At 49.6% G+C, this 27,019-nt stretch overlaps 1 protein-coding gene across 1 annotated transcript in view; it reads right to left on the bottom strand.

Moving 5' to 3' along the window:
- TCF7L1 (transcription factor 7 like 1) overlaps nt 1-27,019 on the bottom strand; it is a 120,117-nt gene that overhangs the window by 12,079 nt on the left and 81,019 nt on the right. The window contains exons 5-6 of the mRNA XM_023763526.1: nt 9,169-9,252; nt 8,767-8,855 (exon numbers count right to left, since the gene is read on the bottom strand). Of these exons, the coding sequence (XP_023619294.1) occupies nt 8,767-8,855; nt 9,169-9,252 (173 nt within the window). The remainder of the gene's footprint in view (nt 1-8,766; nt 8,856-9,168; nt 9,253-27,019) is intronic.

The raw sequence follows: 27,019 nt of genomic DNA on the forward strand, positions 1-27,019 counted from the left end.
CCATCATTTTTTTTTAAATATTCTTTATGATTTTTACAGAGAGAAGGAGAGAGATAGAGAGTTAGAAATATCGATGAGAGAGAAACATTGATCAGCTGCCTCCTGCACATCTCCTACTGGGGATGTGCCCGCAACCCCAGGTACATGCCCTTGACCAGAATCGAACCTGGGACCTTTCAGTCCGCAGGCCGACGCTCTATCCACTGAGCCAAACCGGTTTTGGCTATAGCCATCATTTTTAACGAAAAGATTTTTTTCAGCTTTACTAAGGTATAATTGACAAATAAAATTGTAATATCTTTAAAGTGTACAATGTAACGATTTGACATATATATCCACTTAAATAAATGTACTTAATGGTATTATGAAATCTCGACTGCCCATGTGCTGTTGAGCGGCCTCATCAGGAGGTGGCAAACAGCACTGAAGGAGTGTCAGAGTTAAGTAAAGGCAGGAAAATGTGAGTTATATTTGAAAATGTAGGTATCTTAATTTAAACGCCATTATTATTGGTTCCCAGTAGGTGGCAGCATTGTTCAGAGCAAGGAAGGCAAAGTCTCAGATGTTGTCGACCCTGGGCTAGTGAGCAAGAGGGCTCTTTGGGGCTGATTCAGGAAAGGCTAACCCTAGCCGGAACCCTAACCATCCCAATAAAAGTTCTTGCTTTTTCTCAGGCCCAGAGTAGAAATGCGGAACACCCCACAGTGACGGATGTTAACCAGACTCACTGTGATGATCATTTTGCAGCATATACAAGTATCGAATCATTGTGCTATAATCCTGAAACTAATGTTATGTTTATATCAGTTATACTGCAATAAAACTTTTTAGTAAAAAGTAAAGAAAATGCAGATAAGGACAATAAGAACAAGTCCTTGTGTTGTATCTACTATGTACAGGCAGTGTTCTAGGTCTTGTGACTGCACTAGAAAATCTCGTCTACTTTAGACAAAAACACCTGTCCTCAAGGTACTTAGATCCTAATTGAAGAGACAAGACAATAAACCAACGAAATAATATCTATATATATAAAAGCCCAGCGACCGGAACGGTGGAATGATAAGAGGCTATGATGCGCACTGCAGCAGCCAACCAACCTGATCCAGGCCCCGATCAGCCCTCCCCGCCCCTGGCCCGGCCCCCGATTGGCTCCCAACACCCCGACTGGGGGCGGGGCCGGCTGGCCAACTGCCCTTGGCCCCTCCCCCTTGCCGGCCCGATCCCACCCGTGCACAAATTCGTGCACTGGGCCTCTTTGTGGTTCCTCAAATGTGCCCAGCACACTGCCCATCTCAAAAACCACTGTACTGTGTTCCTTTTGCCCAAATGCTCTTCCCCACCTACCTACACATCCAGCTCCCCACTTCCTTCAGGTGTTCATTGGAGTCATTTCTTGTTGAGGCCTTCCCTGGTCAACCTGTGTGACTTCTAACCCACTCCCCCTTCACTTTGTATCTGCCTTTCCTGGCTAGTGATAAATGCCTTTCCTAGCATTTATCACTATTTAATACTAGAGGCCCAGTGCACAATTCAAATGGTTGCTAGGATGTGTCTAGGTAAATGTCAATTTTCATTTACTTTGTAGAATTTGGGTGAGTTCTTTCAATCTATAAATTCAAGTGTTTGTTCTTACAGCCCTGTTTAACTTTCATCTGTTACTGACTTCTTTCATTTGTTTTGATCTCTCTTCAGGAATACATCTGTATATTGGTTTTTAGTTTCTCTCCTCTATCTTTTTCACAGTGTTATGGATGCACAGATTTGAGTTGCCACAATGTCCACTCGGCTCTATACTAAGATTAATAAGCTGGTTGATATGAGTAAGGATTCCCCAAAGCTAAATCTCAACAGCAGACTAATAAAAGGAATGATGGAGGCAGGCCTTCCGAAGCTAGTGGGGCAACATTGGATGAGAAAAGGGACATTTACATGGCTCTGAAGCCGTTACTGACAGAGCCCTTATTAATTACAAAGGGAGAAAGTAAGTCCACAGTGGGAAACATGGCAGACACCCCCTGAGCCAAAGGAGCAAGGCGGGTATCACCGGGACTGGACAAACGGACCCCGTGGGCCCGCCTCCCCCCTTCTCCACCCTGCGATGCACTTGGGACACAACCTCAGCGCAGGAGTGTTCTTGCCAAACACACACAGCCTGAACCTGACCACAAGGAAACATCAGACAAACCAAAACAGAGGGACATTTTCAAAAAATGTCAGGGTCAGGTCAGGCAAGACGAAGGCTAAGGAACTCACTAAAGCAAAGGAGACCGAAGAGACACGACCACTCAATGTGATGTGTGATCACGGACTGAACTCCAGAAAATAACCACCTGGCTGTAACAAATACTGTGATGATTGGGACATTTACCAAAACTGGGATGTATACTGTGAGTTAGATAATAATATGGAATGTCAATTTCTTGATTTCGATAACTGTGCTGTGGTTGCTGTGGTGTCATAGGAAATACATCTAAAGCGTTCAGGGCTAAAGGGGCACCACGTCTCCAACTTACTCTCAAATTGTTTTTAAAAAATTCCATGTGTAGCCCGGCCGGCGTGGCTCAGTGGTTGAGCATCGACCTGTGAACCAAGAGGTCACAGTTCGATTCCTGGTCAGGGCACATGCCCAGGTTGTGGGCTTGATCCCTAATGGGAGGCGTGCAGGAGGCAGCCAATCAGTGATTCTCTCTCATCACTGATGTTTCCTCTCTCCCTTCCTCTCTAAAATCAATTATATATATATATATATATATATGTTTAAATTTGTTTCCAAATAAAAAAAATAATACTGCCTTGGCTGGTGTAGCTCAGTTGGTTGCGCATCGTCTCATGCACCGAGGAGTCTTGGGTTCGATTCCCGGTAAGGGCACATACCCAGGTTGCAGGTTTGATCCCTGGTTGGGGTCTGTACAGGAGGTAGCCAATTGATGTTTTTATCTCACATCGATGTTTGTTTGTTTGTTTGTTTCTTTCTTTCTTTCTTTCTCCTTCTCTCTCTCTCTCTCTCTCTCTCTCTCCCTCCCTCCCTCCCTCTCCCCCCCTCCCCGTCTCTCTTTCTAAAATCAATAAAAATATATTTAAAAAAAGAAATTTGGCCATTTGATGAAAGTGATTTAAAAAAGTTAATACTGTATAATAAGAACTGAAATCAGTACTGGAGGCAGAGCAGAGCAGTAACAGGCTATGTGATGAGTTTTGGATGTTTTTCTAGTCTACACAGGTAGGCTGCTAAGAATATGGAGAAACTACAATTCTAAAGTGTTTCTGCTTGAGAACTGGCATGCTAGGCGGTCAGGCTGCTCAGCTCAGCGGCGGAGCAGCGAGAGAGCCACTCTCTAGCAGGAGGTTTCCAGGCCCTGGCTCGACACTGCTCCTGGGACAGGAAGTGCAGCGCCGCGGAGTGGCCCTCTGCCTGTGCTGGAGCAGGCGCTCGCTCTCATTAAAGGAAGCACGCGGTCATCCCAGCAGACAGTTACAAGTGCACGTGCACACGGAGACAAGATGGAAACGCTGTACAACCAAACCCGAGTTGTGGGGTTTTATACGTCTGCTTCTGTGTACTCTGGCATCTTCCCAAGTGTTCTACACAGCGCATGCACCATTTCATGGTTTAAAAAAGAAGTAATTTAAAAAAATCTTGACTGAGAAGAGGGATTGGACGCAGGGGTGGAGAGGGGCTTCAGAAGGGGTGCACCAGCCCATCTATCCTTCTAGTCATTCAACAAACGCTCCTGGAGCAGCTCCTCTGCACCAGGCATGGCGACAGGTGGTGGGTGAAACAAATGTGAAGAGACAGATGGGATCCGATCTTGGAGTTGGTTGTAGTCTGGAAGTGTGTCTATTTGTTTTGCAAGGCTGGGCGTAGAGCTCCAGGGAGAGTGGAGGGAAAGACGGGGCTGGTGAGGGGTGACCTAGGAAATATCACTGTTACTTAATTAGCTGCTTTTTTTTTGGTTTTGTTATATATTTTTATTGATTTCAGAGAGGAACAGAGAGGGAGAGAGAGATAGGAACATCAAGGATGAGAGAGAATCATTGATCGGCTGCCTCTTGCACGCCCCAAACTGGGGATCGAGCACACAACCTGGGCATGTGCCCCAACCGGGAATTGAACCGTGACCTCCTGGTTCATAGGTCGACGCTCAACCACTGCGTCACGCAGTCGGGCCTGTTGCTTAGCTTTTAGAGCTGTTTAGAAGGCATAAAATCCGAGTTGCAATGAACTCCATCCCCACACCGGCCCAGTTACGACTTGTTTCAACACATCTCCGAAAGGTAGCTTCGACCTGACTCCCTGACTCTCTCCAGGTATTCATCGCCCTTCTCCTCGGGCAAAACTCATCGTGGAATGTTTTGCTCATGATTCTGTAATAAATTTCGTAATCAAATATTTTCATTTTTCTAATTAAAAAACTCCATGACTACGTCAGCAACCTCGAGTCCTGGCTCTGCCTCCAGCCTAGAGAGTGCGCAGGAGTAAACCGGGGTCATCTCGCAACTCCTCCCCTTCTGCCTTTGATTTGCAATCAGGGCCCCTGAGAATCTCCTGCGGAGCTCATGAAACTAAGATACCAGCCTGGCCCGGCATAGCTCAGTGGCTGAGTGTCGACCTATGAACCAGGAGGTCATGGTTCAATTCCTGGTCAGGGCACATGCCTGGGTTGCAGGCTCAATCCCTGGTGTGGGGGGTGCAAGAGGCAGCCGATCAATGATTCTCTCTCATCGTTGATGTTTCTATCTCTTTCTCCCTCTCCGAAACCAGTAAGATATATTAAAGCAAACAAACAAACAAACAAACAAATGAGATACGAGCCCCATCCCAGACAATGAAATCATATTCTTGAAAGAGTAGATACTAAATACCATAGGCTCATTATCTCTATTACCTTTGCAATCCATGCAACTAATTCAGGACCTCATCACCTCTTAGTCTGCTAATTAAATGGTATTTTAATTGTCTTTCCCTCTCTTAATAACAACCATGGTGGTAAGCTAACAGTTACCGAGGGCTTACTTCGTGTTAGGCACAATTGTAAACTCATTTTTGCGCAAGTCTAAGGTCAAATCCTTTTCTGAATCCCGTCTTTAAATGAGGAAACCAAGGTAAAGAGAGGTGAGGTAATCTGCCTGAAGCTGCACAAATAAAGGCGGAGCTGGGATTCAAACCCACTGTATCACATGCCCGCAACACACACACCTGTGTGCTTCAGGCTGTGCTCCTACACATGCATGTAGCTCAAGCGGGAATGTGATGTTCGGATTCAAAAACTGAAAATGGTGTTCTTTCTCCAACCCGTAGAACTTCAAGTTAACGGTAAGCTTTTCTTCCATAAATGTTCTTTAAGCGTTTGAAGCCTGTTTCTGCTTTTTCATATCAGAATACAGAGAATAATTGTGGATGAAAAGGGGCCACGTGCTAACCTGACAAGCTCAGGGAAGGCCTGTGTGGTGGCCTTGCAAACCCAGATACTTAAAATAACCATAGAGGGTGGTCTGCAATGAAACTTTTTAACTAAAAGCAGTTTATGGCAGGTAGTCATGTCCTAGGCTATAATCTCCCGGTCTGCTGTCTTTTGCATCCACGATAACGTACTTTCGGACTATCAGGGTAACTGCCCCTTTCCTGGACCCCTCAGGGCACAACCAATGCACCAGGGCAGAGACTGTGAATCCTCTCGTTGCTATTTTTATCATGTCAGTTGTTGACTATTAACTATCCTGTGCGCAATTATGTAAAAGGTGTATGTGTCTATCATTTTATTTTTCATCCAATCCCAGAGGTTTCCCTGCTTTGCTTTCTCCCGCCTCCCTAATCTACCACCAATGAATTTCATGTAACCCACGTAAGTCTCCTCTTTTGGTTCTAATGTATAAAACAAGGTGCAAAGCTGCCCGTCTCTGGAGCATTATCTCAATCCACTGAGATTTTGCTTCCTGGCAATTGCTGACAGTTTGGCTCAAATAAACTCACAAAAATTCTCCACAGGTTTGAATGTTTCTTATGTTGACACATGATATAGTTTACTAGAAAATTATCCATTTTGCTATCTACAGTGACTTTATCAACTGTCCATGCTTCCCCCTTGCCCAGCGCAGTGCTGAGCGAGGATCTGCAGAGCACACATTTGCAATGGCTGATGTTTGCTTGGCAGCGTCATGGGTACTGAACCTTGCTGAGAGTTTAGGGTCTCTGTCTGTGTGTGTGTGTATATGCTTAAACATAGGTTTATTGATTTCAGAGAGGAAGGGAGAGGGAGAGAGATAAAAACATCGATGAAGGAGAGTCATTGATTGGCCGCCTCCTGCACGCCCCCCACTGGGGATTGAGCCTGTAACCCAGGCATGTGTCCTGACCAGAAATTGAACCATGACCTTCTGGTTCATAGGTCGACACTCAAGCACTGAGCCATGCCGGTCCAGCAGGACTTCACATATTTTGGTGTCACACTAAGGTAAGTGGGGATGAGCAGCTGATTTACCGAGGAAAAGCGTCTAGGAAGAAAATGGAAGCTTAGACAGGAAAACAGATGATACTCGGATCATAGAAAGCAGAGGGTTGTGGATACTGTCAGGTGTCACCCGTGTTGAGAAAAAGCAGGGGAAATGACCGGATTTAGCGCTTCGATGGCAGCTGGGAAGCTGAGCCAGGCTGCAGTGGACTGCACAGTACACGGTGCAGGGATGGAGGGGCAGGTCTAACTCTTGTGTGAGAAGCCGGACAGGAAACTGGGAGGGAAACGGGTTCATGCTCACAGGCAGAGGAGGGCTGGACACAGGCTTCACAGCTTATTTTTCCGAGATGGGCTGGTCTGCGCAACAGGAAGGATGGGAATCTCAGAGTGCACGTGCTCGCTTTAAAGGGAACTCACTTCCTCTAGAAGTGGATGGAGATTTTAGACCGTGTGCAGAGACGGTGTGTGGAGGGACGAGCAGAGACAGTGGGCTGGAGAGGCCACAGGATGCATGGGGCCTGCAGAGATCGGAAACAGCAGAGCTGCAGGGAGGGGACAGCCAGGTTTAGGGTGGATGCGGGAGGCTGTGACCTCCACCGCGACAGACTGCGCCACTAGAGGGCGCCTGGACCTCGCGCTCTGCCATCCGAAATAGGAATCTGGAGGGGCAGCCACCGTGGCCTGTTCCTGGGAAGCTTGGTCAATGGGCTGCTCATTCTTAGTGACCGGCCACAGAACCCCTCGGAGCAGCCTGCCCCGGACGGCTGGTCCTGCCACTCACTGCTGCTTAAAGACACGTCTCTCCAGCTGTCCCTCCACAGATGGCTGTGACAGTCATCTGAGAACTGCACATGACCCTGCTTCTCAGCTACCAAGGGCCTGCTCCTGTGAGGGCTCAGGATGACCGCGAATCAGAAGGGCTCACGGCACCATTATTTCTCTCTCTACGTATCTCCTCCTCCTCCTCAACTGGACTCGAAGCTCATAATGAAAAACTACTATCAGGATGCCATCGTGTCCTGAATGTGATGAAATAATGTGGGATCTGCTTTAAAACAACCCAGTGTGGTGGGACAGGGAGTGTGGGTGAAGGGAAGAGGTGAAATTTTCCATAATGAAGTTTAAAAAAACATCAAGCGTTCCGAGTCTCCCTGTCAATGGACAGGCCGTGCCAGCTGGGCTTGCTCCTGGCTGCACCTGCTACGATTCCGAGACTCGCTGTCCAGTGGGTAACACCCGTTAGCTTGTGGGGGGCATAGTCCTCAGGCAAGGGCGGCTCTTACGAAGAGTCCAGGGACGGGGAACGCAAGGTTCCAGGATCATCTCGTTTTGTTTTGTTTTGTTTTGTTAATCCTCACCCAAGGGTCTTTTCTCCATTGATTTTCAGAGAGTGGAAGGGAGGGGGAGACAGGAAGAGAGAAACATGCATGTGAGAGGGACACATCACTCGTCCAGACGGGGATGGAGCCTACCACCAAGGTATGTGTCCTTGACCAGAATCGAAGCCAACGCGCTATCCACTGAGCCAAACCGGCTAGGGCCAGGATCTGTGGAGAGCGGCTACAGCTACAGCGTTTGGGCAGGTTCAAGCCTCATACGATCCTCTCGTGGCAGAGCCACGTGCAAGTCCCAGCACAATTGTAGCCAAAGGAGTTTAATTCGTTCCGAGACTGAGCTCGTTTAGGAGCTCGTTAACTCAAATTACTCTATCAACTCAATGCAAAAAATCTGCCGAGAGACAGCTGGTATCTCAAAAAACTCGTTAGTCGGGACACTGGTAAGTCAAGGCCCCACTGTAGTTGTAAGCTTGACCTTATGGTCCAAACCTGTGGTTGCAGGAGGCTGAGTGATGTGGGCTTGATAGAGTTCAGGTGCATGTAACCGAGTAGATTGGAAACCCGCGAGAACATTGTAAACATCTTGACCATGCCCTTACTTTGCCTCGTGGAATCTGGCTATAAAATAAAGACTCGGCTTGCAGGCCGTGGTGCTGTCTCTCCATCAGAGAGAGCAGCGTCCCACCTAGCCCCAGCTTTATTCTCTTGTCTGTCTTCTTTAATCCTGCACCGCCCTTCCTCAGGTTCACCCCTGTCCGTGCTGAGGATCACCACTTATTTTCATCACTTATTTGGCACAAGGATCATCTCTTATTTGCTTTCACTTTCAGTCCGTGGCAAGTGCTGAGGAGGGGAGACCTGCTTGGGCCCCAAGCTCTGGCCCCCAGGACCATCCCGACCACCCTCTGCAGCCCGAGTAGCCACAGGGCTTGGCAGAAGAGCCTCGGCAGCCCTGCGGGGATTCCCTTTGCACGCGCCTCACCTCATTCTTTCCTAGAACATCCCGTACAGAAGAGCCCCTTCCACTGCGCCTCGTGCTCCGAGGGGGCAGCAGAGGCTGAATGAGCTGCGACAGAGGGAGGCAGACACCATTTCTGGGCAGCCGGGCTCCAGTGGCAGCAGAGAAGGGCCAGGGTTCCCAGCCAGGGTGGGACGGCATTTCCAATCACACACCATCCCAGGAGCTGTGTGTGTGTGTGTGTGTGTGTGTGTGTGTGCGCGCGTGCGCGTGCGCTGAGGTGGGAGGGGGAGGGAAGTGCAGCCCCGACAGCTCAGGGGACCCACACACTGGAGGCAACACCACCAGACCCAGCAGCTTCAGCAGCGGGAGGGGAAGCAGTGACCGCCGAGGAGAGCACTTTAAGGAGAAACAGACTTACCAAGTGTGCTGGGGACGGTGACCTGGTGTCCTTGACGGTAGCACTGGAGGGGACATCGAGGAGGGGCCATTTCATCTGCAGGTACTGAAAGGAGATAGAAAACAGAAGCGGCTGGTGAGAGAAGGCCCCGGCGCCCCGCGAGAGCAGAGAGGCTCCGTGGCTGGGCCACTGGCGAATCAGAGACGTGATGCATTTTCACCACACACGCTCCTTACTGTCCGAATGGGCATCACAAGGCAGGGCATACATGTACAGTCACCACCCCCACTCACAGCCCCGTCACTTTGGGGGAACACACAACCCCACAAGCAGCCTGTCAGTGAGGGCCAGGTCCTGCCTGCTGTAGTCCTGGGACAAGCAGGGCTCCAGACGGCGATCCCACCCCCTTCCTTTCCATGTCTTTCAGCATCCCTTTCCATGTCTTTCAGCATCACACACAGCGCTTCCTACGACATAGCCTCTTCAGAAGAATCTGGTGGATGGATGGTTGGATGGATGGATGAAAACCATCTGCCTGACACTCACAGGGACATGGGCAATATCTGTCCATACTCAGGGTGCTGAACTTTTTATTTATGAATTAATTTTTAATTTATTGATTGATTTTAGAGAGAGGGAGGGAGAGAGAAACACCAATTTGTTGTTCCACTTATTTATGCATTCATTGGTTGCTTCTCGTATGTGCCCTGACTGGGGATCAAACCGCAGCTTTGTTGTATCGGGATGACACTCTAACCAACTGAGCTTCCGGGCCAGGGCTCAAGTGCTGATCTTTACGTCATTATACTGTTTCTCAGCCCTGAAAAGGTTATGCGAGATACACCCTGTCTTCTCCTGCAGTATTGTAGAAATCCAAACCAAATACAGTAAACCCTTGATTTTGTGGACAATTTAACAGATTTCGGATTTAATGGACAAAATTTCTGGTCTGTATGTTATATGTGAAAATTAACATCCTGTTAATATTAAAGTGCTTTTTTAACTAAGCTTTGTTTATAATTAAACAGATTACTTTTTATTAATTCACTGTCATTTAAAGAAAATTTTTAGCAAATAGGCCGTATGTTGGAAAAGACACTGTAGTAATTTCGCCGACATAAATATTACATATCAACAACTATAGTCTACACATTTAAACCCGAGTCACTGCTCCTAAACAGTGTTCGGCAAATGACCAGCCCGTGATCACACCACATCGAGTGTGGTAATTGGTTCTGTTGTGAGTTGTGTGACTTTCTGCAGCAGTTTTTTCTTTTTTAAATATATTTTTTATTGATTTTAGAGAAGAAGGGAGAAGGAGAGAGAGAGAAGCATCAACGATGAGAGAATCATCGTTTGGCTGCCTCCTGCACCCTCCACCCTGGGATGGAACCGTGACCTCCTGGTTCATAGGTCGACGCTCACCCACTGAGCCACGCCAGCCGGGCTTCTGCGGCCGTTTGAATGGCTAGCCCACGTCCCCACATGTGCTAAGCCACACCCCAGCCATGTGCATTTGTTTGCTCTTGGTGAGTGATGGATGCACGCATTTACTAGACCTATTCAGTATAAATTTAAAATCACGTAATACATATAGAAAACTTTTCTGTGAAAGTAGACTTTTTATACATCATTTAAATAACAGAAACGTGTCTACATAAGTAAAAACAGGTAAACTAACCAGTTTGCCAATTTTTTAACATACGCATTCTCAAAACCTACTTGATTTTATAACAGACTTTCAGTTTTAATGGACCCTTCCCCCCTCATGCCGGAATTAGTTCTAGCGAGGTTTTACTGTAATAAATCAGCATGTGCGCGTGCATACACACACACACACTCACTCTTCAGATGAAACGCTTCTCCTTAACCTGGCATGGCGCAGTCTTTGGGAAGCGCCAGCGCAGGGGCAGTGAGGGCCTGGGAGAGGCGCCTGGCTCTGGGCTCTGGGGCTGAGCGCTCGCGGGTGTAGGTTCTCGCTCCGCCAGTAGGCGGTGTGACCCAGACAAGCGTCCTAACCGAGCCTTAGTTCCTGACTGTAGGCAAGGCTATGGTCATTCACCTTCCTGGTTGGGGGTGGGGGGGTGGGGATTAGGGACAATGTCAAGGATTAAGCACGGTGCTTTGCATGTGGGAGACGTGGGACAAATGGCAGCAGTAATTTTCATAAGCAAACCATTAGTCTCTGCCAGGAGCCAGAGCACATGTTGTCTTAGTGTCAACACTGACACGGCGCTCCTGGGCAGCAGACCAGCGCTGGGGGCGGCTGCTCCGAGAATTAAATCTCGCGTAGGAAATGGTGGCTCCAGGAAGAGACTCCCAGAGACAAAGCCGTCTTTGACTCATCCTCGCTCTGGTCGCACAATTCCAGGAAGAGTCAGGACTTGGCCTGGGCTGTGCACGGGCTGAGGACAGGACCCGAGGCCCTTCGCTTTCCATCGACCACAAAGACCGACTGCGGGCAGGGGCTGGGCTTTCAGAGAAGGGTGTCCACGGGGGAGAATAACAACCCAAGGTCACATCTACCCCCGGCCAGGAGCGGTGCAGACAGCGGGGGAGTGGGGGGCAGGCAGGCAGGCAGGCCTGGCTGCAGGAGACCAGGGGGTGAGAATGAAAGAGGGCATTGGGGGCCCCATGAATAAGGACAGTCTTTCCACGGGGTCCTCTGGTCTCATGGCACGTGCCCTCGGCACACACCGGTGTCATCAGTTAACACCAATTTCCTCGGCAAATGACACCTGTGCGGCACGGGCCGCTTCAGGGCACCTGATACACATAACGGAGGTGTCTGCAGCGACCCTGCCATGCCAAGTCCAATGATGGCCCGAATTTTCAGAGGAGCTGATGGAGGTAAATACAGGGCAAATGGCTCACCCACCCTCACGCTGAGAGCTGGAGCTGGAGCAGAGGTCTCCTGACTTCATATCCCACACTTTTCACTACAGCACAAGCCGGAAAGCTGTTCAAAACAATTACGTATTGAACACCCAGCCCCACCCCCAGACTTTTCTTTGCTCTGGTGGTTTTGTTTTTGTTTTTTTTAATTTTACGGGGGTGGGGTAGGAGAGGGGGAGGAGGGAGAGAGGGAGAGAGAAAGAGAGATTAGTTGCCTCCCAATGTACCCCGACCAGGGATCGAACCTTCCACCTTTTGGTGTAGAGGATGATGCTCCAACCAGCTGAGTCACCAGCCAGAGCTGACGGGCTTCTCTCTCTCCTTTTGTGCCTGGCACAGGGCTGCCCACCCGAAGCTGAAGGGACGCACACACATCGGTGCTCTCCTGTAGGGACACCCGAGGTGGCCAGAGCTCACACCTGAGTGCTACACATCACACTCATTTCTCTAGGAGTGACACCTACAATATTTGTTTTTAAAAACTGAACGACCATCACAAATATCAGGGGCTAACGTGGTGGCCCCAACCCCCGCTCCTCCTAAGACACAGCAGAAGGCTCCCAGAATCCATCAACTCTACCAGCACCTGGTCCCCGACTGGGAGCCCTAAAGACTCGCTAAACACTCTTCCTTCTCACTGGCTCGCAAAGGATGCTCCTGATCATGTGTGTGTGTGTGTGGGGGGGGGGGGTGTGAAGGAGCCGCCTGAACCTGGTTTGGGACAATGCTGGAGTGTTGGAGTGTCAGGCATAGGGGCTTGCAGGATCCTAACGCAGGGTTTCTCAACCTTGGCACTAGGGACATTTTGGGCTGGACAATTCCTTGCTGCGGGGGCTGTCCCATGCATTGTGGGGTGCTCAGCAGCATCCCCAGCCTTTACCTACCAAATGCCAGTAGCCCCCACTCTCCTGTCCGCGTGCGATAACCAAAGATGCCTCCAGACTCTGCCGAATGCCTCCTGGAGGAGCAAAACCGCCCCGTGAGGACCTACTCAGCAGGTTGAGGAGCTCGTACCGAACAGACTGTGTGCTGCAAGACCTTCAAGGTACGAACATGTAACAGCACACACAGCACTCGCTGTAAGGCCAACAGCTACTGCTTTTGGTTACTTATCATTTGCTTACGTTTCACCTGCCTACCAAGATGAATGGAATTCCGGTGGGAGGAGGAGGCCACACTGGCCTCTTCTCTCGTCAGGGTCCACTCCCACTCATTTTATTTTTTAAAATTTTATTAAAGTTATTGGGGTGACCCTGGTTAATAAAACTGTATAGGTTTCAAGTGACCCATCTATCACATATCACCTGCACGTTGCACTTGTGTTCACTCACTGACTTTAACCGAGACCTGGAAGCTGGAAGGTGGTGGAAATCTCCCACCCTGCCCACCACTGAGGTCAGGCCCTTGCAGGTCCGCCGGACAGGTGGGGACAGGCGGTTCTGGGAGGCTGCACATCTGGCCCAGGACCCTCCTGCTCCAGCCCATCCTGGGGGCTGGGTGTGTGTGTGCGTGCAGAGAGGGGTGCATTCTCATCAATGTGAGAGAGACACATCAATTGGTTCCCTCCCACACGGGCTGACCAGGGCCGGGAATCAAGCCTACAACCAAGGTACTCGACTTTGACAGGAATCGAACTCAGGACCCTTCAGTCCGCGGGCCAATGCCCTATCCACTGAGCAAAACTGGCTACGGTCCCCTTTATACTCTTTGGCCTTGTTAAGATTTTGAAACAAGTGAAGGTGGTAGTATTGGGACAGGGGAGGGGAGAGATACCTATAAAAACGCTGGAGCCCCCTGCAGCTTAGCCATGGAATTGCAGTTCTGAGGGAAGAAGTACTTATTCAATCTAAAGCAAGCTTGTCAAACTCGCGACCCACAACAGATATTTTTGTGGCCCAACCAATATAACGGTATGTAAGAAACATTTTAATAAAAATCTCATAACTTAATTTTTATAATATCCTGTTATACATAATTATTAATAACGAACTACAACGTTCGCTAATGACTGATTACTATAATCATGTTGCATTTATTTTCCTTACACACCTTACTACATGCAGGCGCACCAGTGGGAGCACACTGACCACCTGGGGGCAGCTCCTGCGTTGAGCTTCTGCCCCCTAGTGGTCAGTGCACATCATAGCGACCCGTCCTTCTGCCTTTAGGGTCAATTTGCATATTAGCCTTTTATTATATAGGAGGATAAGGGGTGCTGCTCCTCTTTTACTTAATGTTCTGGGTCCCTTTCTGCATCTTGGGCCCCTGCCCAGGGCCCTCCTGGGGTGACCCTGGGCCAGGCAGGCTGCTCCGGTGGGACTCGGGCCCAGGCCAGGGTCCCTCTGAAGGGAGCTGCCCGGGAGCCAGAGCCCCCATCCTGCAGGGAGGCGGAGACTGGGTCCTTCAGAACTCCCTGCTTAGCATGGAGGCCGTGCAGATTAACTGCAGCTGTGCCCTGGAATTTCCCCAACATACAAATCTTCATGATGTAAAACAGCTGGGAGGAAATCCCAGCATGCCCTGTACAGAGGCAGAACTGCCAATGAGCTACGGGGATTAACCCTCCGCCTCCCAGGAGGTAGGGTCAGCCCCTCCCCCAGCCGGTCTGGTGTGGACTGGGCTGTGGGTGAAGACGCCCACGTCCTCCCCATTCACAGGCTCTCACAGGACACCCGTCAAGCAGGGCCGAGGAGGGAGGGAGCAAGGCTCCGTGTGACAATCAACTGCAGTAGTGCCAGACGGGGAGGGCGGCAGGGGAAGCAAAGAAACAAGTCATCCATCCCCAAAGCTTCCCAGGTAAGAACCCCGCCCCTCAGAATCCCGTTTGCTGCCTCCTGGTGGGAGGGGCAGGCCTGGTGCAGAAAGAAAGGGCCCTTTTCTCTCCTTGTCCAGTTTTTCCCGCCTCTCTGGCCCCCAGTGGTACACAGACCCGGGGGCCCCTCTCTGTAATAAAGGGAGGCCCCCCCAGGCCACCCTCTCAGGAAGCCGTGGGGCACACAGCCATCCAGGAGAGCAGGCTAGAACCACCACCACGCAGACAGACACCACCACCACACAGGCATGAGGACATGTGCCAGATGCTCTCCACTTCCTTTTAATTTTTTTTAAATATATTTTATTGAATTTTTACAGAGAGGAAGGGAGAGAGATAGAGAGTTAGAAACATCGATGAGAGAGAAACATCAATCAACTGCCTCCTGCACATCTCCCACTGGGGATGTGCCGGCAACCCAGGTACATGCCCTTGACTGGAATCGAACCTGGGACCCTTGAGTCCGCAGGCCGACGCTCTATCCACTGAGCCAAACCGGTTTCGGCTCCTTTTAATTTTTTAAAAATATATTTTTATTGATTTCAGAAAGGAAGGGAGAGGGAGAGGGAGAGAGAGAGAGAAACATCAATGATGAGAGAGAATCATTGATCAGCTGCCTCCTGCATGCCCCCCACTGGGGATCAAGCCCGCAACCCAGGCATGTGCCCTTGACCGGAATCAAACCCATGACCCCTCAGTCCACAGGCCGATGCTCTATCCACTGAGCCAAGCCGGCTAGGGCTCCACTTCCTTTTAAAGGCAATTTTTAACACCGAGAGTCGTACTATATATTAATGACAAAGTGAACAAACGACCAGTTTCTCCTTACCCTCCTTTTACCACAACTGGGGACAAAACCCTTTCTCACCAAGACTACTGCATTGGTTTCCCAAACCCTGCAAGAGTTCGTATTTCTAAAAACCATCCTCTCAGATCTCTTCCCTGCTTAAAATGCTCCCCTGGGCCCGGCCGGCTTGGCTCAGGGGCAGAGCGTCGACCCATGCGCCAAGAGGTCGCTGGTTCGACTGCTGGTCAGGGCACATGCCTGGGGTTACAGGCTTGATCCCTAGGAGGGGGTGTGGGGGCATGCAGGAGGCAGCTGATTGATGTTTCTCTCTCTCTCTCCCTTCCTCTCTCTGTAAAAAAAATATTTTTAAAAAATGCTTCCCTGGTTGGCTGCTGGGTCAAGGGGTACTCACCAGTGATTGGTGCAACCTACCCTTCAGGTTCAACCCTCCCAGCTCCCCACCCCGACACCAGCTGCACTCACGTTCTTACAACTGAAGGAGCCCCGGCCTCGTGCGGCCTTTACTGGTGGGAAAGTTTAATTCCTCCTTCAAAACCCAGTGCCGAGGCCACCTTCCTGGACAAACTTCTCTGCTCCCCCCGGGGTCAGCCACTCTCTCCTCCGCCACAGCTGTGCTGGGTGTCGCCATGGCACTCAGCACGAGGTGCTGTTACCCATTTGCACACGGTCTGTCCTCTGGACTGTAAGCTCCTCGGGGTCATGTCTGCACCCCCAATTCCACACCCAGAAGCCGACACTCACGATGTGCCCCACCGGGAGCTTCAGCGCGTTATCACGGTGGCGAGCCCCCGTTTTCACATCCGTAACACCGACTGCCCAGCCCTGCCCGGGTCTTCGGAGATGTGCAGCGCGAGCGACCGGCTCACACCCGCTGGCTTAGCAGGGCCAAGACTCTGCGAACGCAGCCTGGAGGGGGGCCCCCACCCTGCCGGTTCCGGAGGCCTGTTTAAGATCCGCGGCCTTCTGTCAAAATGGACACGCGTTGATTTAAATGTGAAAATAGACCAACACCGAGCAACCAATTCATCAGTGAGGAGACAGAAAGGCTTTCCCGAGTGGGAACAAGAGCTGAGTTCTCAGGGGCCGCCGAAGGAGAGAAAGTGAAAGTCTTAGGACTGGTCCCCGAACATGATGGATGAGACCGCGTTCCAGGAGCAAATGCATAGAACACGAGGTTTCCACCCGCTCCCACCCCTCCCGTCCCTCTGGCGGCGAGCTGTTCCTGCATGGGCTTCGTTTGTGGCTCTCAGTCCCCACACTCAGGGGCAGAGGCTCGGTTCCCTCTTGAGGTTTTGACGACGGGAAGTTGTTAGAAATGAACCTGCTCAGTAAGCCCATCATTCCCTAAAACAAGCTACTTTTCAATTTAATACGACACATCTTTTTCCTTGAAGAGTTATTTGGAGCCACATTTTTTGTCGTGTTTTAAGCCGAGGTGACTTTTTCTCTCGGCACCGGTCACAGCACTGAGTCCCTGGCGGCAGGGGACTCCAAACGAATTTCGTGACTGAACAGTAAACTGAGGAAGAGGGGCTGGTTGGGCCTCCGTTTCCTCCTTTCCCCCAGTAATTCCTTCTTTCCCGGATGGCCTCAAAGTAGTCTCTCCTCCTCTCGTTTCAGAGAATCTGCCAACGTGGCCTATAAAGGTCTGCTTCTAACATTGGCTTCCCCAAGGCCACTGTCGAGTGGTGGAAGGACAGCGCACGGAGGCAGGAGACCGGGGCTCCAGGCTCTGGGCTCGATCATTTCACCTTTAAAATGGGAACAGTTTGCCCGGCCATGGTGGCTCAGTGGTTGAGCATCGACCTGTGGACCAGGAGGTCACGGTTCGATTCCCGGTCAGGACACATGCCCAGGTTGTGGGCTCGATCCCCAGTGGGGGGTGTGCAGGAGGCAGCAGATTAATGGTTCTCTCTCATCATGGATGTTTCTCTCTCTCCCCCTCTCCCTTTCTCTTGAAATCAACATGAATAAATAAATAAGTAAATAAAATGGGGACATTTTACTTCATCGGCCTGGAGGCAGGGACCTGGACCAGGTGGCCTCCTGTGGAGAAAAAGAAGCAGATGCAGCTGTGTGTCTAAACCAGGCTGGCTCCTGGGCGAGGAGACGTGTGGAGGTGCTCAATAAATATGAGTCAGGAGTCCGAGGTGATTCCATATAGAAACCATCTACCTGAGGAAGTCACCTCCCCTTACAGAACTCTGGGGTCTCACCTGTACATGAGAGGAGCAGGACCTCCCACCTGCAGGACAATTATCTCAAGAATGTCAGCCCCCCAGGAGAGCGCCAAGCAGGGTGCTGGGCACGGGGCGAGCTCTTACCAAATACATGTTTAGGTCCTGGCTCAGTGGGTTGGAGGGTCATCCCGATACGCCAAGGTTGTGGGTTCGATCCCCATCAGGGTACATACAAGAACCAACCAATGAATGCACAAGTGAAACAACAAGCCGATGTCTCTCTCTCCCTTTTTTATCCCCACCCTCAGATATGTTTATTCTAGAGAGAGAGGAAGGGAGGGAGAGAGAGAGAGATCTATGGGTTGCCTCCTGTACACATGCCTTGACCCAGAATCAAACCCACAACCTTTTGTTGCACAGGATGATGCTCCAACCAACTGAGCAACTGGCCAGGGCCTGCCCCTCTCTCTCTCTCTCTCTCTCTCTCTCTCTCTCTCTCTCTCTCTCTCTCTCTTAAAAAAGAAAAGAAATATGAATTTAGTCAATAAAACTTCTTTTTGTTCAACAAGCCTATGGCCTGCGCTTGATCCCAGCACAGGGAAGCCCACTCACTCCTCCGCGGGTGCTTTCTGACGAGCGAGGCCCTGTTCGGTGGCGTGTTAGTAAGTGCTAAGCCACTGGCCCTCTGAGCAAACACACAAGCACGACCCCGCTTTGTAGCACATGCTGGCATCCACGGGTAAGCAGTCCCACCACGATGGTTTCCAGCCTCCGTGGGAGAGCCCGCAGGCTGTGTGGGGGGAGATGCTAACCATCGGCTGGGTGGCAGCTGGCTCGGCACAGCACAGACCATCTGCGGGCGGGAGCTGGCGGGTGGCAGGCCCTGCTGCTGGGGCTGCGGCTCTGCTCAGACGGCTTTGGAAGGCTGACACACACGGTCCATGGCCGCAGGGGGCCCAGGTCTTCCTGGCGCGTCTGTGCTCACTGACTCTCACGAACACACGCAGGAGGAGCTGGCCATGGCTGCCTGGCCCTGCCTCCTCTCCCTGTGGCTTGGGCCTCGGCATGGCCATGTCTGGCGAACGCTGACAGCATGCCCTCCCGTCAGGTGGGCCCGTCTGCCTCGGCCCCACTGGCCTCCGCCCTGGTCTCTGGCCTGCACACAAGCCTCATCTTATTCACCTAGAAACATGGAGCTGCTTCCAGAATGTACCGAGGGCTGCCTCATTCTGAGATCAGCTCCGCAGTACCCACCGCCTGGAGGTGCCATGGCTACCAGACAGGTCCACGTCCACGGACAGGGAGGCGTGTCCCAGGCTCTTGCTGTGACGAACACCCTCGAACACTCATCGTTTTGTTCATGTATGAATGCAGCTGTAGGATCCATTTCCAGCTGTGAGGGGAACTGCTAAGTCAGAGGTAGGTGCATTTAGGTTTTGAGGAGCATTACCAAATATCTCAGTCTACACCGCTACCAGCGACACGAGAGAGCTTACTTCTCATAACTATGCCCACACAGCGTTACTCAGCTCACTGATCTTTGCCAAATGGACAGGTGGAAAAGCAGCTCACTGTCGTTTCAATTTCCATTTCTCTTAAGTGAGGCTGGAGACTGTCTAATGTACACATTCTGATTTGAAGACTAGAAAAAAGGATGTGTGTGGCCAAGAGGAATCTACTGGGGTGAGGGACAGAGTGGGAACGAAATCTGCAGGTGTAACCCGGGCCGGGTAGCTCAGCTGGTTGGAGTGCTGTCCCGAGACACCAAGGTTGTGGGTTCAGTCCCGGTCAGGGCACACACAAGAATCAACCAACGAATGCATGAATAAGTGGAACAACAGACTGATGTCTGTCTGTCTGTCTGTCTGTCTCTCTCTCATCAATAAAAAGAAAAAGAGAGAGAAACCTGCAGGTGTAGGAGCAGGCTGGGCTGATACACATGGGAGGGCATCTCTGTGGCTCCTCACACTTCACAAAGGACTGCTCAACCTCTACTGCATATGACCTTTGCGCAGACGGAAGAAGGGCAGGCCTGAGAGGCATGTGAGTCTGCGTGTGCGTGTGTGAAGGAGGGAGGAAGAGAGGGAGGAGGAGAGCCCAGCAGCCCTGCGCGTGGCTGGGTGGACAGGCCAGCGGGCCCACAGCCGCCCTTTCTCATTCTCCCTCCTTCCCTGCCCATTCATCACACAGGCCACTCCGCTTCCTCACCACTGGCTTCCATTCCAGTCACTCTGCCTCCATTACTGCACGACCACTGAGGACTTGAGAAAGAAAAGACAACTGACCTTTTATCTGCCACCCCCTACAGGCCTCTCTCAGGCCTCATCTTACTGGGCAGCTCTGGGGAAACCCGTCTCCCGCCTGGAAGCCCTCTCCCTCCTCGGGAACTGTGGTTTCAGGCTCCGTGGGCCCCCTGGTTGGTCAGCATTTATGGACCCAAATAAATGTCTCGGGCAAACTGCTCGGTGAGAAAAGCCAGTTGCAGAACTTGGAATGACAGTCATCGAAATTTTCTCACTGGGTTTTAGCATTTCAGGCAGTTTTCTTATTTTCTTCTTTGAGCTTTTATTATTCATCAGAAAATTTTACAATAACCATTGCAACAGTAAGCAAAGCTATTAAAAGTAACCCTCAGATTAGTTCTTTTTTTAAAAACGTAGATCTATTACCTTATTTTAGAGATAAACATGCCACTTTTTAAAAGCCTTTCATAGACATGAAAAAAACTGTCATGTGTGTATGACTTGATTAAGCCTTTATTTTTTAAAAATGTATGTTAACTGTTAAAAGTATTATAGATGTCCCCTTTCTTTGTTTGTGTGTTTTTTCCCCATTGACCCCTTCCACCCCGTACCTGCCCCTCCCAGACCTTCACCACTCTATTGTCTGAGTCCACGTATGCATATAAATTTCCCTATTAATTACTCCCCCCACCCCCCACCCCCCACCTTCCCTCTAAAATTCAACAGTCTGTTCCATGCTTCTATGTCTCTGGATCTATTTTATTCATCAGTTTATTTTGTTCATTAGATTCCACATGAGTGAGATCATGTGATACTTATCTTTTTCTGACTGGCTTATTTCGCTTAGCATAATGCTCTCCAGGTCCATCCATGCTGTTGCAAATAGTAAAGACTTCGTTTTTTACAGCAGCGTAGTATTCCATGGTGTAAATGTACCACCGCTTTTTTGCTGATGGGATACTTGGGCCTTTTCCAAATCTTAACTATTGTAAATCACACTGCTATGAACATAGGGGTGCATATATTCTTTCTGATTGGTGTTTTGGGCTTCTTAGGATATATTTCTAGAAGTGGGATCACTGGGGCAAATGGCAGTTCCCTATATAATTTTTTGAGGAAACTCCATACTGTTTTCCACAGTGGCTGCAGCCGTCTGTATTTCCACAAGCAGTGCACTAGGGTTCCCTTTTGCCTACATCCTTGCCAACACTGTTTGTTGATTTGTTGATGGTAGCCATTCGGACAGGTGTGAGGTGATACCTCATTGTCATTTTGATTTGCATCTCTCAGATGATTAGTGACTTTGAGCATTTTTTCTTATGTCTCTTGCCAATCTGTATGTCCACTTTGGAGATGTGTCTATTTAGGTCCTTTGCCCATTTTTAAAATTGGGTTGTTTGTTTTCCTTTTGTTAAGTTGTATGAGTTCCTTATATATAACCTCTTATCGGATGCTTCATTGGCAAATATGTTCTCCCATTTAGTGGGTTCTCTTTTCATTTTGTTGTGGCTTCATTTGTTGTGCAGAAGCCTTTTATTTTCACAGAGTCCCATTTGTTCCTTTTGTCCTGTTTCCTTTGCCCTAGATTATTTTCATCCCTGAAACCTGTGCCTGCAGTTGACCCAATGAGAAACTTCAAAATCGGCCTCTATGTCTTTTAGCTGCTTCCTTCACCTCCTGTTGGCCAGCAATTCTGTGAGTCCCAGCATCTTCATGGAGCCTAGGGGTACAGGGACTCCCTGTTTCGTGGCTGGGCCATCGTAGCTGCCTTCTGCCTGCCTCTGGTCTCCTGACTCCAGACTCGCTATCCAGGAAGCACTTGGGGTCAGCCACCCGATCTGAAGGGGGTGGATGGTGGGCTGCAGGTCACCTTGCCTCAAAATGACCATGTCTGCTGTCCACATCAGAGAATAGGGTGGTGGATGGGACGCAAGGGGCCCCAAGGCCTGTCCTGCACCATCACCACTGCTCCTGCTCCCTCCCCAGGTCTTCGGCCCACCCTTCATTGCCTCTAGAAATATCTTTCTGAAACATAAAACTATGCTACTTAAAGCTACTAGGTGGCTTCCCATTCTTACAGAACTGCCTGCTTATACACAGAACCGATTAAGACAGACACAGTGAAGGCTCTGTACAGAGCACTCCATACACGTCCAGTGGCGCCTCCTACTTAGGGTGGCGGTGTATGTGTGTGATATGCCACAGGAAAGATTTTTTAAAGTGCACAAATAGCTTGAATATAAGTCAGCAAATGACAGGTTACAGAAGGGAGCGATCACAGTGAGTAGGATTCTTATGGGAAAACCTAAGATTTTATACAGGGGGTAGCATCTGAGTGGGTAACACAGGCAAGATACATTTCTGTGGTCATTTTACTTTAAAAAAAGATTATGCGCGCGCACACACACATACATACATATATATATATTGATTTCAGAGGAAGGGAGAGAGAGAGAACCATCAATGATGAGAGAGAATCATTGATCGCTGCTTCCTGCACACCCCACACTGGGGATCCAGCCCACAACCTGGGCATGTGCCCTGACCAGGAATCGAACCATGACCTCCCGGTTCATAGGTCGACGCTCAACCACTGAGCCATGCTGGCTGGGCATCATTTCACTTTTTAAAGCATTGTGTGTTAATTACCTCATCTGATGTAACCGAGCCCTAGATATAGATAAAGCAGGTACTGGCATCCTCGTTTGGGGGAAACGAAGCCGGCTGGACGCTCCTGGGATTACTCAGGGGCATGAACTAGCTGAGGGTCCGGCTGGCGTTAGAACACAGGGCTTTAGACTTTTATGGTGAGATTCAAAGGACACGGGGCTTGCTTTTTATCTTTAAGAAGCTTCAGTCTCGTCCTGGAATCTTGGGGTAGCAGATACGGGGCATCAGTGCTCCGCCCCATGACAGCCCTTCTTCCCCAGTCACATCAGGGAGACCCCGGGTCCTCAACCCAGTATACGAGGCGGCCACGACACCTGGCTAACCTTGATCTGTGAGGTGCAGTCTATTTACTCTGATTTCAGGGTGAAGGCAGGTGCAGACACTCGGCTGGTGAGCAGGCCTCGAGCACTTCTCTGCTGGCCGGCCGGCCCGCACGCGAGGACTACCTTCCTAGCCAGACGTGAGGAGCCACAGAGAACGTGACTGGACAGTCAAACCAGTGCTGATCTGCAGAAAACCCATTGACGGGGAGCGGCCTGGGAATTCTGAGGCGGATGGACTTTCCCCTGTGGGAGGAGAAGCTGGAGAGCGGCCCAGGTATTGAGGAGAAAGGAAGCAGGATCTGTGTAGAATCAATGGGGAACAGGAAGTGCTTATCTCGGGCCAGTAAAACACACAAAGAACTGCCAGGCGGCCTGGAGCTGCCTCCCGGGCACAGGGCTGGAAGGGCCTCTCTGCAGAACCCTCTCCGTCCATCCGTCGCCACAGGCCCAGCGTCTGGCCAAAGTCAATAACTCCTGGGCACCAGGAAATGGGAAATGTCTGAGGAGGTCCCTCAGTGGAGGGGCAGTTCTGGGAGAGAACTCTGACCCACAGGCGAGAGAGGATGGTGAGAATAAGGCCACAGCAGCCACCTCTGCGCCGGCCAACCCTCCTGGTAAAGCAGCCCCAGTGTAGGTCCTTGCACCCTATGCTAGTGTGCGTGCAAATGGGTGTGCACGAGTGGGTTGGTCACTTACAGGGAACAGCAAAAGGACTACATTCATACTGGAGTAAGGGCACAGGAAATAAGGATAGGAGAGGGGAGGAAGGGCTAAGAAATTAACATGTATTGTGAGGATTCTCTAAGTAGATACTTCCTATATATTATCACAACACCCAAATCCATCACACCTCCTCCTCACTTCATATTCCCAATTCCCATCGCAATTCTATGATATAATATCTATAGTTTTAGTATTTAAATTATCCATTGTAACAGGCATTAAAATATATTAAAATATCTACGTATTATATATACAAGGGTGGGCAAAAGTAGGCTTACAGCTGTTCATCTGGAACAATGTACAATAAACACAGGAATAAACTCTGTTTTTGCATACTTTTGCCCCACCCTGTGTACACACACACATGCATAAAAGGGCAACTCTGATTTCTTGGACACTGTTGTTTACAATGAAGCTCCATTTTATGAAAAGTGGGGAAAAGTGATTCAATTCAAATAAAAATATTTAGTAGACAGTATAGGTGCCATGTGGCAACGATTATGCCAACCGCTGACCTTTGAGGGACACTGTTGTAGAGCCGTGCGCATCCCTAGGAACCACAAGAGGTTCTACCTACAAACCCAGAAGTCAGCATGTCCCAGGACACAACATTCTGTTCTGCCCAAATGCTTCTTACCAGACCCACCCCACCATCCTCTTGTGCTCACCTCGGTGGAAACCTCAGGAATCTGCCCTCCACCCTCTCCCTCACTGTCGGCTGCCTAGCCTGCCACGAAGTCCTGTCCATTGGCTGCCACAGTATTTTCTCATCTCTACCACCCCTGACCTTGCAATGGCCCCCAACCCCTCCCTCCTGGCCTGAGCTCAGCCCCTCCTCCATGCTGTTTGCACACCTGCTGCTCCACGGAATTCCCTGCTCACAGCCGGACTCATGGACCCGCCCTCATCTCCCTCTGAGCTTCTTGGCCACAGGAACCAAATCTTATCTGTCCCTTGTGTGCCCACAGCCCTTGGCCTGGCACATCATTTGTGAGAGGTTCTTGATGACTCCTGCGGGGTGTTTTAGAGCTCACGGCATTAGAGACGCCAGTGTCCCTCCCAGCCAGCTCTCGGCAGAAATATATCCAAAGACCCAAGGCCAAAAGCAATCAGTGGCCCAGCTCTTGGGGTGGTTGTCAGAGACTCTAATCTTGCTGGCCGAGGGCAAGAGCAGTGATAACAGAGCCTCTGGGGAAGGCAATGGATAGAGTGGATGGGTCTGCCCACTGCCAGTGGGTAGTCAGTCTACCAGTCAATAAAGACTCCATTTATTTAAATCAGTGGTTCTCAACCTTCCTAATGCCGCGACCCTTTAATACAGTTCCTCATGTTGTGGTGACCCCCAATTTCACTGTTACAAATTGAACATAATTAAAGCATAGTGATTAATCACAAAAACAATATGTAATTATATATGTGTTTTCCGACGGTCTCAGGCGACCCCTGTGAAAGGGTCATTTGACCCCCAAAGGGGCCGCGACCCACAGGTTGAGAACCGCTGATTTAAATCAATAAGATTGATCAAATCAAACAAACATTCACTGATATCCTATCTGCTTCCACCTGTTTAAATAGTTCCCCCTACAGTTTATTTATTGGTTACAAAACATAACCTGACAAATCCCAGCTCTTCTGCAGCTGAGGCCGCGGGGCGGGGTTGTGCTGCTCAGCCCCGCAGTGGGATAGAGCATTTCTAAGTTCACCTTCTGTCTGATACTGGCATCCTCTCAGGTAAGCAGGTGAACAGGTGCAAAAGCCAAGGACAGCAAACTGCATGGAAGAGTAAACAGATGTCTTTAAAGATTAAGTTCACTGATCAGTTATCTTGTGCCAAGCTATTTCCAGGTGTTATTTCATGTAGCCCTCGCAGCCTTGTAAGTTGATGCTACTACTATCTGCATTGAACAGACAAAGAGACTAAGGCCCAGAGAGGTTACTAATGTGCCCAAGCCCTGAATCATCCCTTTCATTACTCTAGTGCTGGAAGAGAAGAAACCCACACCACTCCTCCAGCCCATCCTGGCATTTCTCCGAGAAGGACACTCAGGCCACTGGCAGCACTGGGATTAGAACAACCCAGGTATCTGGCCCTTAGTTGCACAAGAGCTAGGTTGGAACAGGCGATAGTTTGCAATCAACATATATAAACAACAGGGGAAAATATACAAATAATTGGAAGGGGATGAAATATTACCCTAAGCAAATCAATATTAAGAATGCCAATCAGCAACCCATATAACACACAACAAAGGAATAACCGTATCATTCAGGATTCCATTATGGAGAAACTGGAAGACCTTCTGAGTGTGGCCATGGCTGCACATTGCCCCCTGGTGGTTCCCAGGCACATACGGGAAGTGGACTGGGCCAATGCAGGGGAACAAAGACTGAATAAGGACATTTGCCATGTTGCAAACCAGGGAAGGGAGCTATCCCAGAGGCAGTGACCTAGTGGGTAAAGATTCTTCAGGGCTGGGCACTTACCCAAATACACACGGAAAATCTCAGCTCCACTCCCATTTGTTCGCAGAAATTAAGATAAAGAAGTTATGAACTCAGTAATGAGTTAAATCCTGTCAAATTGGCAAAGGCTTTTCTCCTCTTTAATTACCACGGGCACTTGTTCATACCCTGCTCATGGGTGAGTAAATTAGCAAAACCTTTGTTGTGCAAGTTGGAGGTATGTATCAAGTCTTCCCACGGCTTACCTCCCCTGGAATGCATCCTAAGGAAATAATCAAGGACGTGGGCAAAATTTAGCTGCAAGAACGCTCACTGCAGAGCTGTTTATAATAAATAGCCAAAAGGTATGATGTATATTATGCTACAATTAAGATATCTGTATTTATGAAGTAGGTGACTATTTACAGACATGGAAAGGTATTTATTATATATTATTCAGTGAACAAGTAGGATACAAAACATGTTCGAGTCCCGCTTTTATAAAACATACATTTTTATAAATGTGTTGAAAAGACATCTGGAAGGATACACACTAAAAGGTGAGCTGAACTTATGTCTGATGACAAAGTTATGGGTGTTTTTTCTTCTTCTTTTGGCTAAACCTGTATTGCTTTTAAAAACAAATATATGCAGACTGTCAAACTACAGCAGGAAGGCTGGGGAGGATTGGGAGGGGAGGAGGTAAGAGATCAACCAAAGGACTTGTATGCATGCATATAAGCATAACCAATGGATGCAAGACACTTGCGGGGGGG

The sequence above is a fragment of the Myotis lucifugus genome, unplaced genomic scaffold (assembly GCF_000147115.1).
Source record: "Myotis lucifugus unplaced genomic scaffold, Myoluc2.0 scaffold_290, whole genome shotgun sequence".
Lineage (NCBI taxonomy): Eukaryota > Metazoa > Chordata > Mammalia > Chiroptera > Vespertilionidae > Myotis > Myotis lucifugus.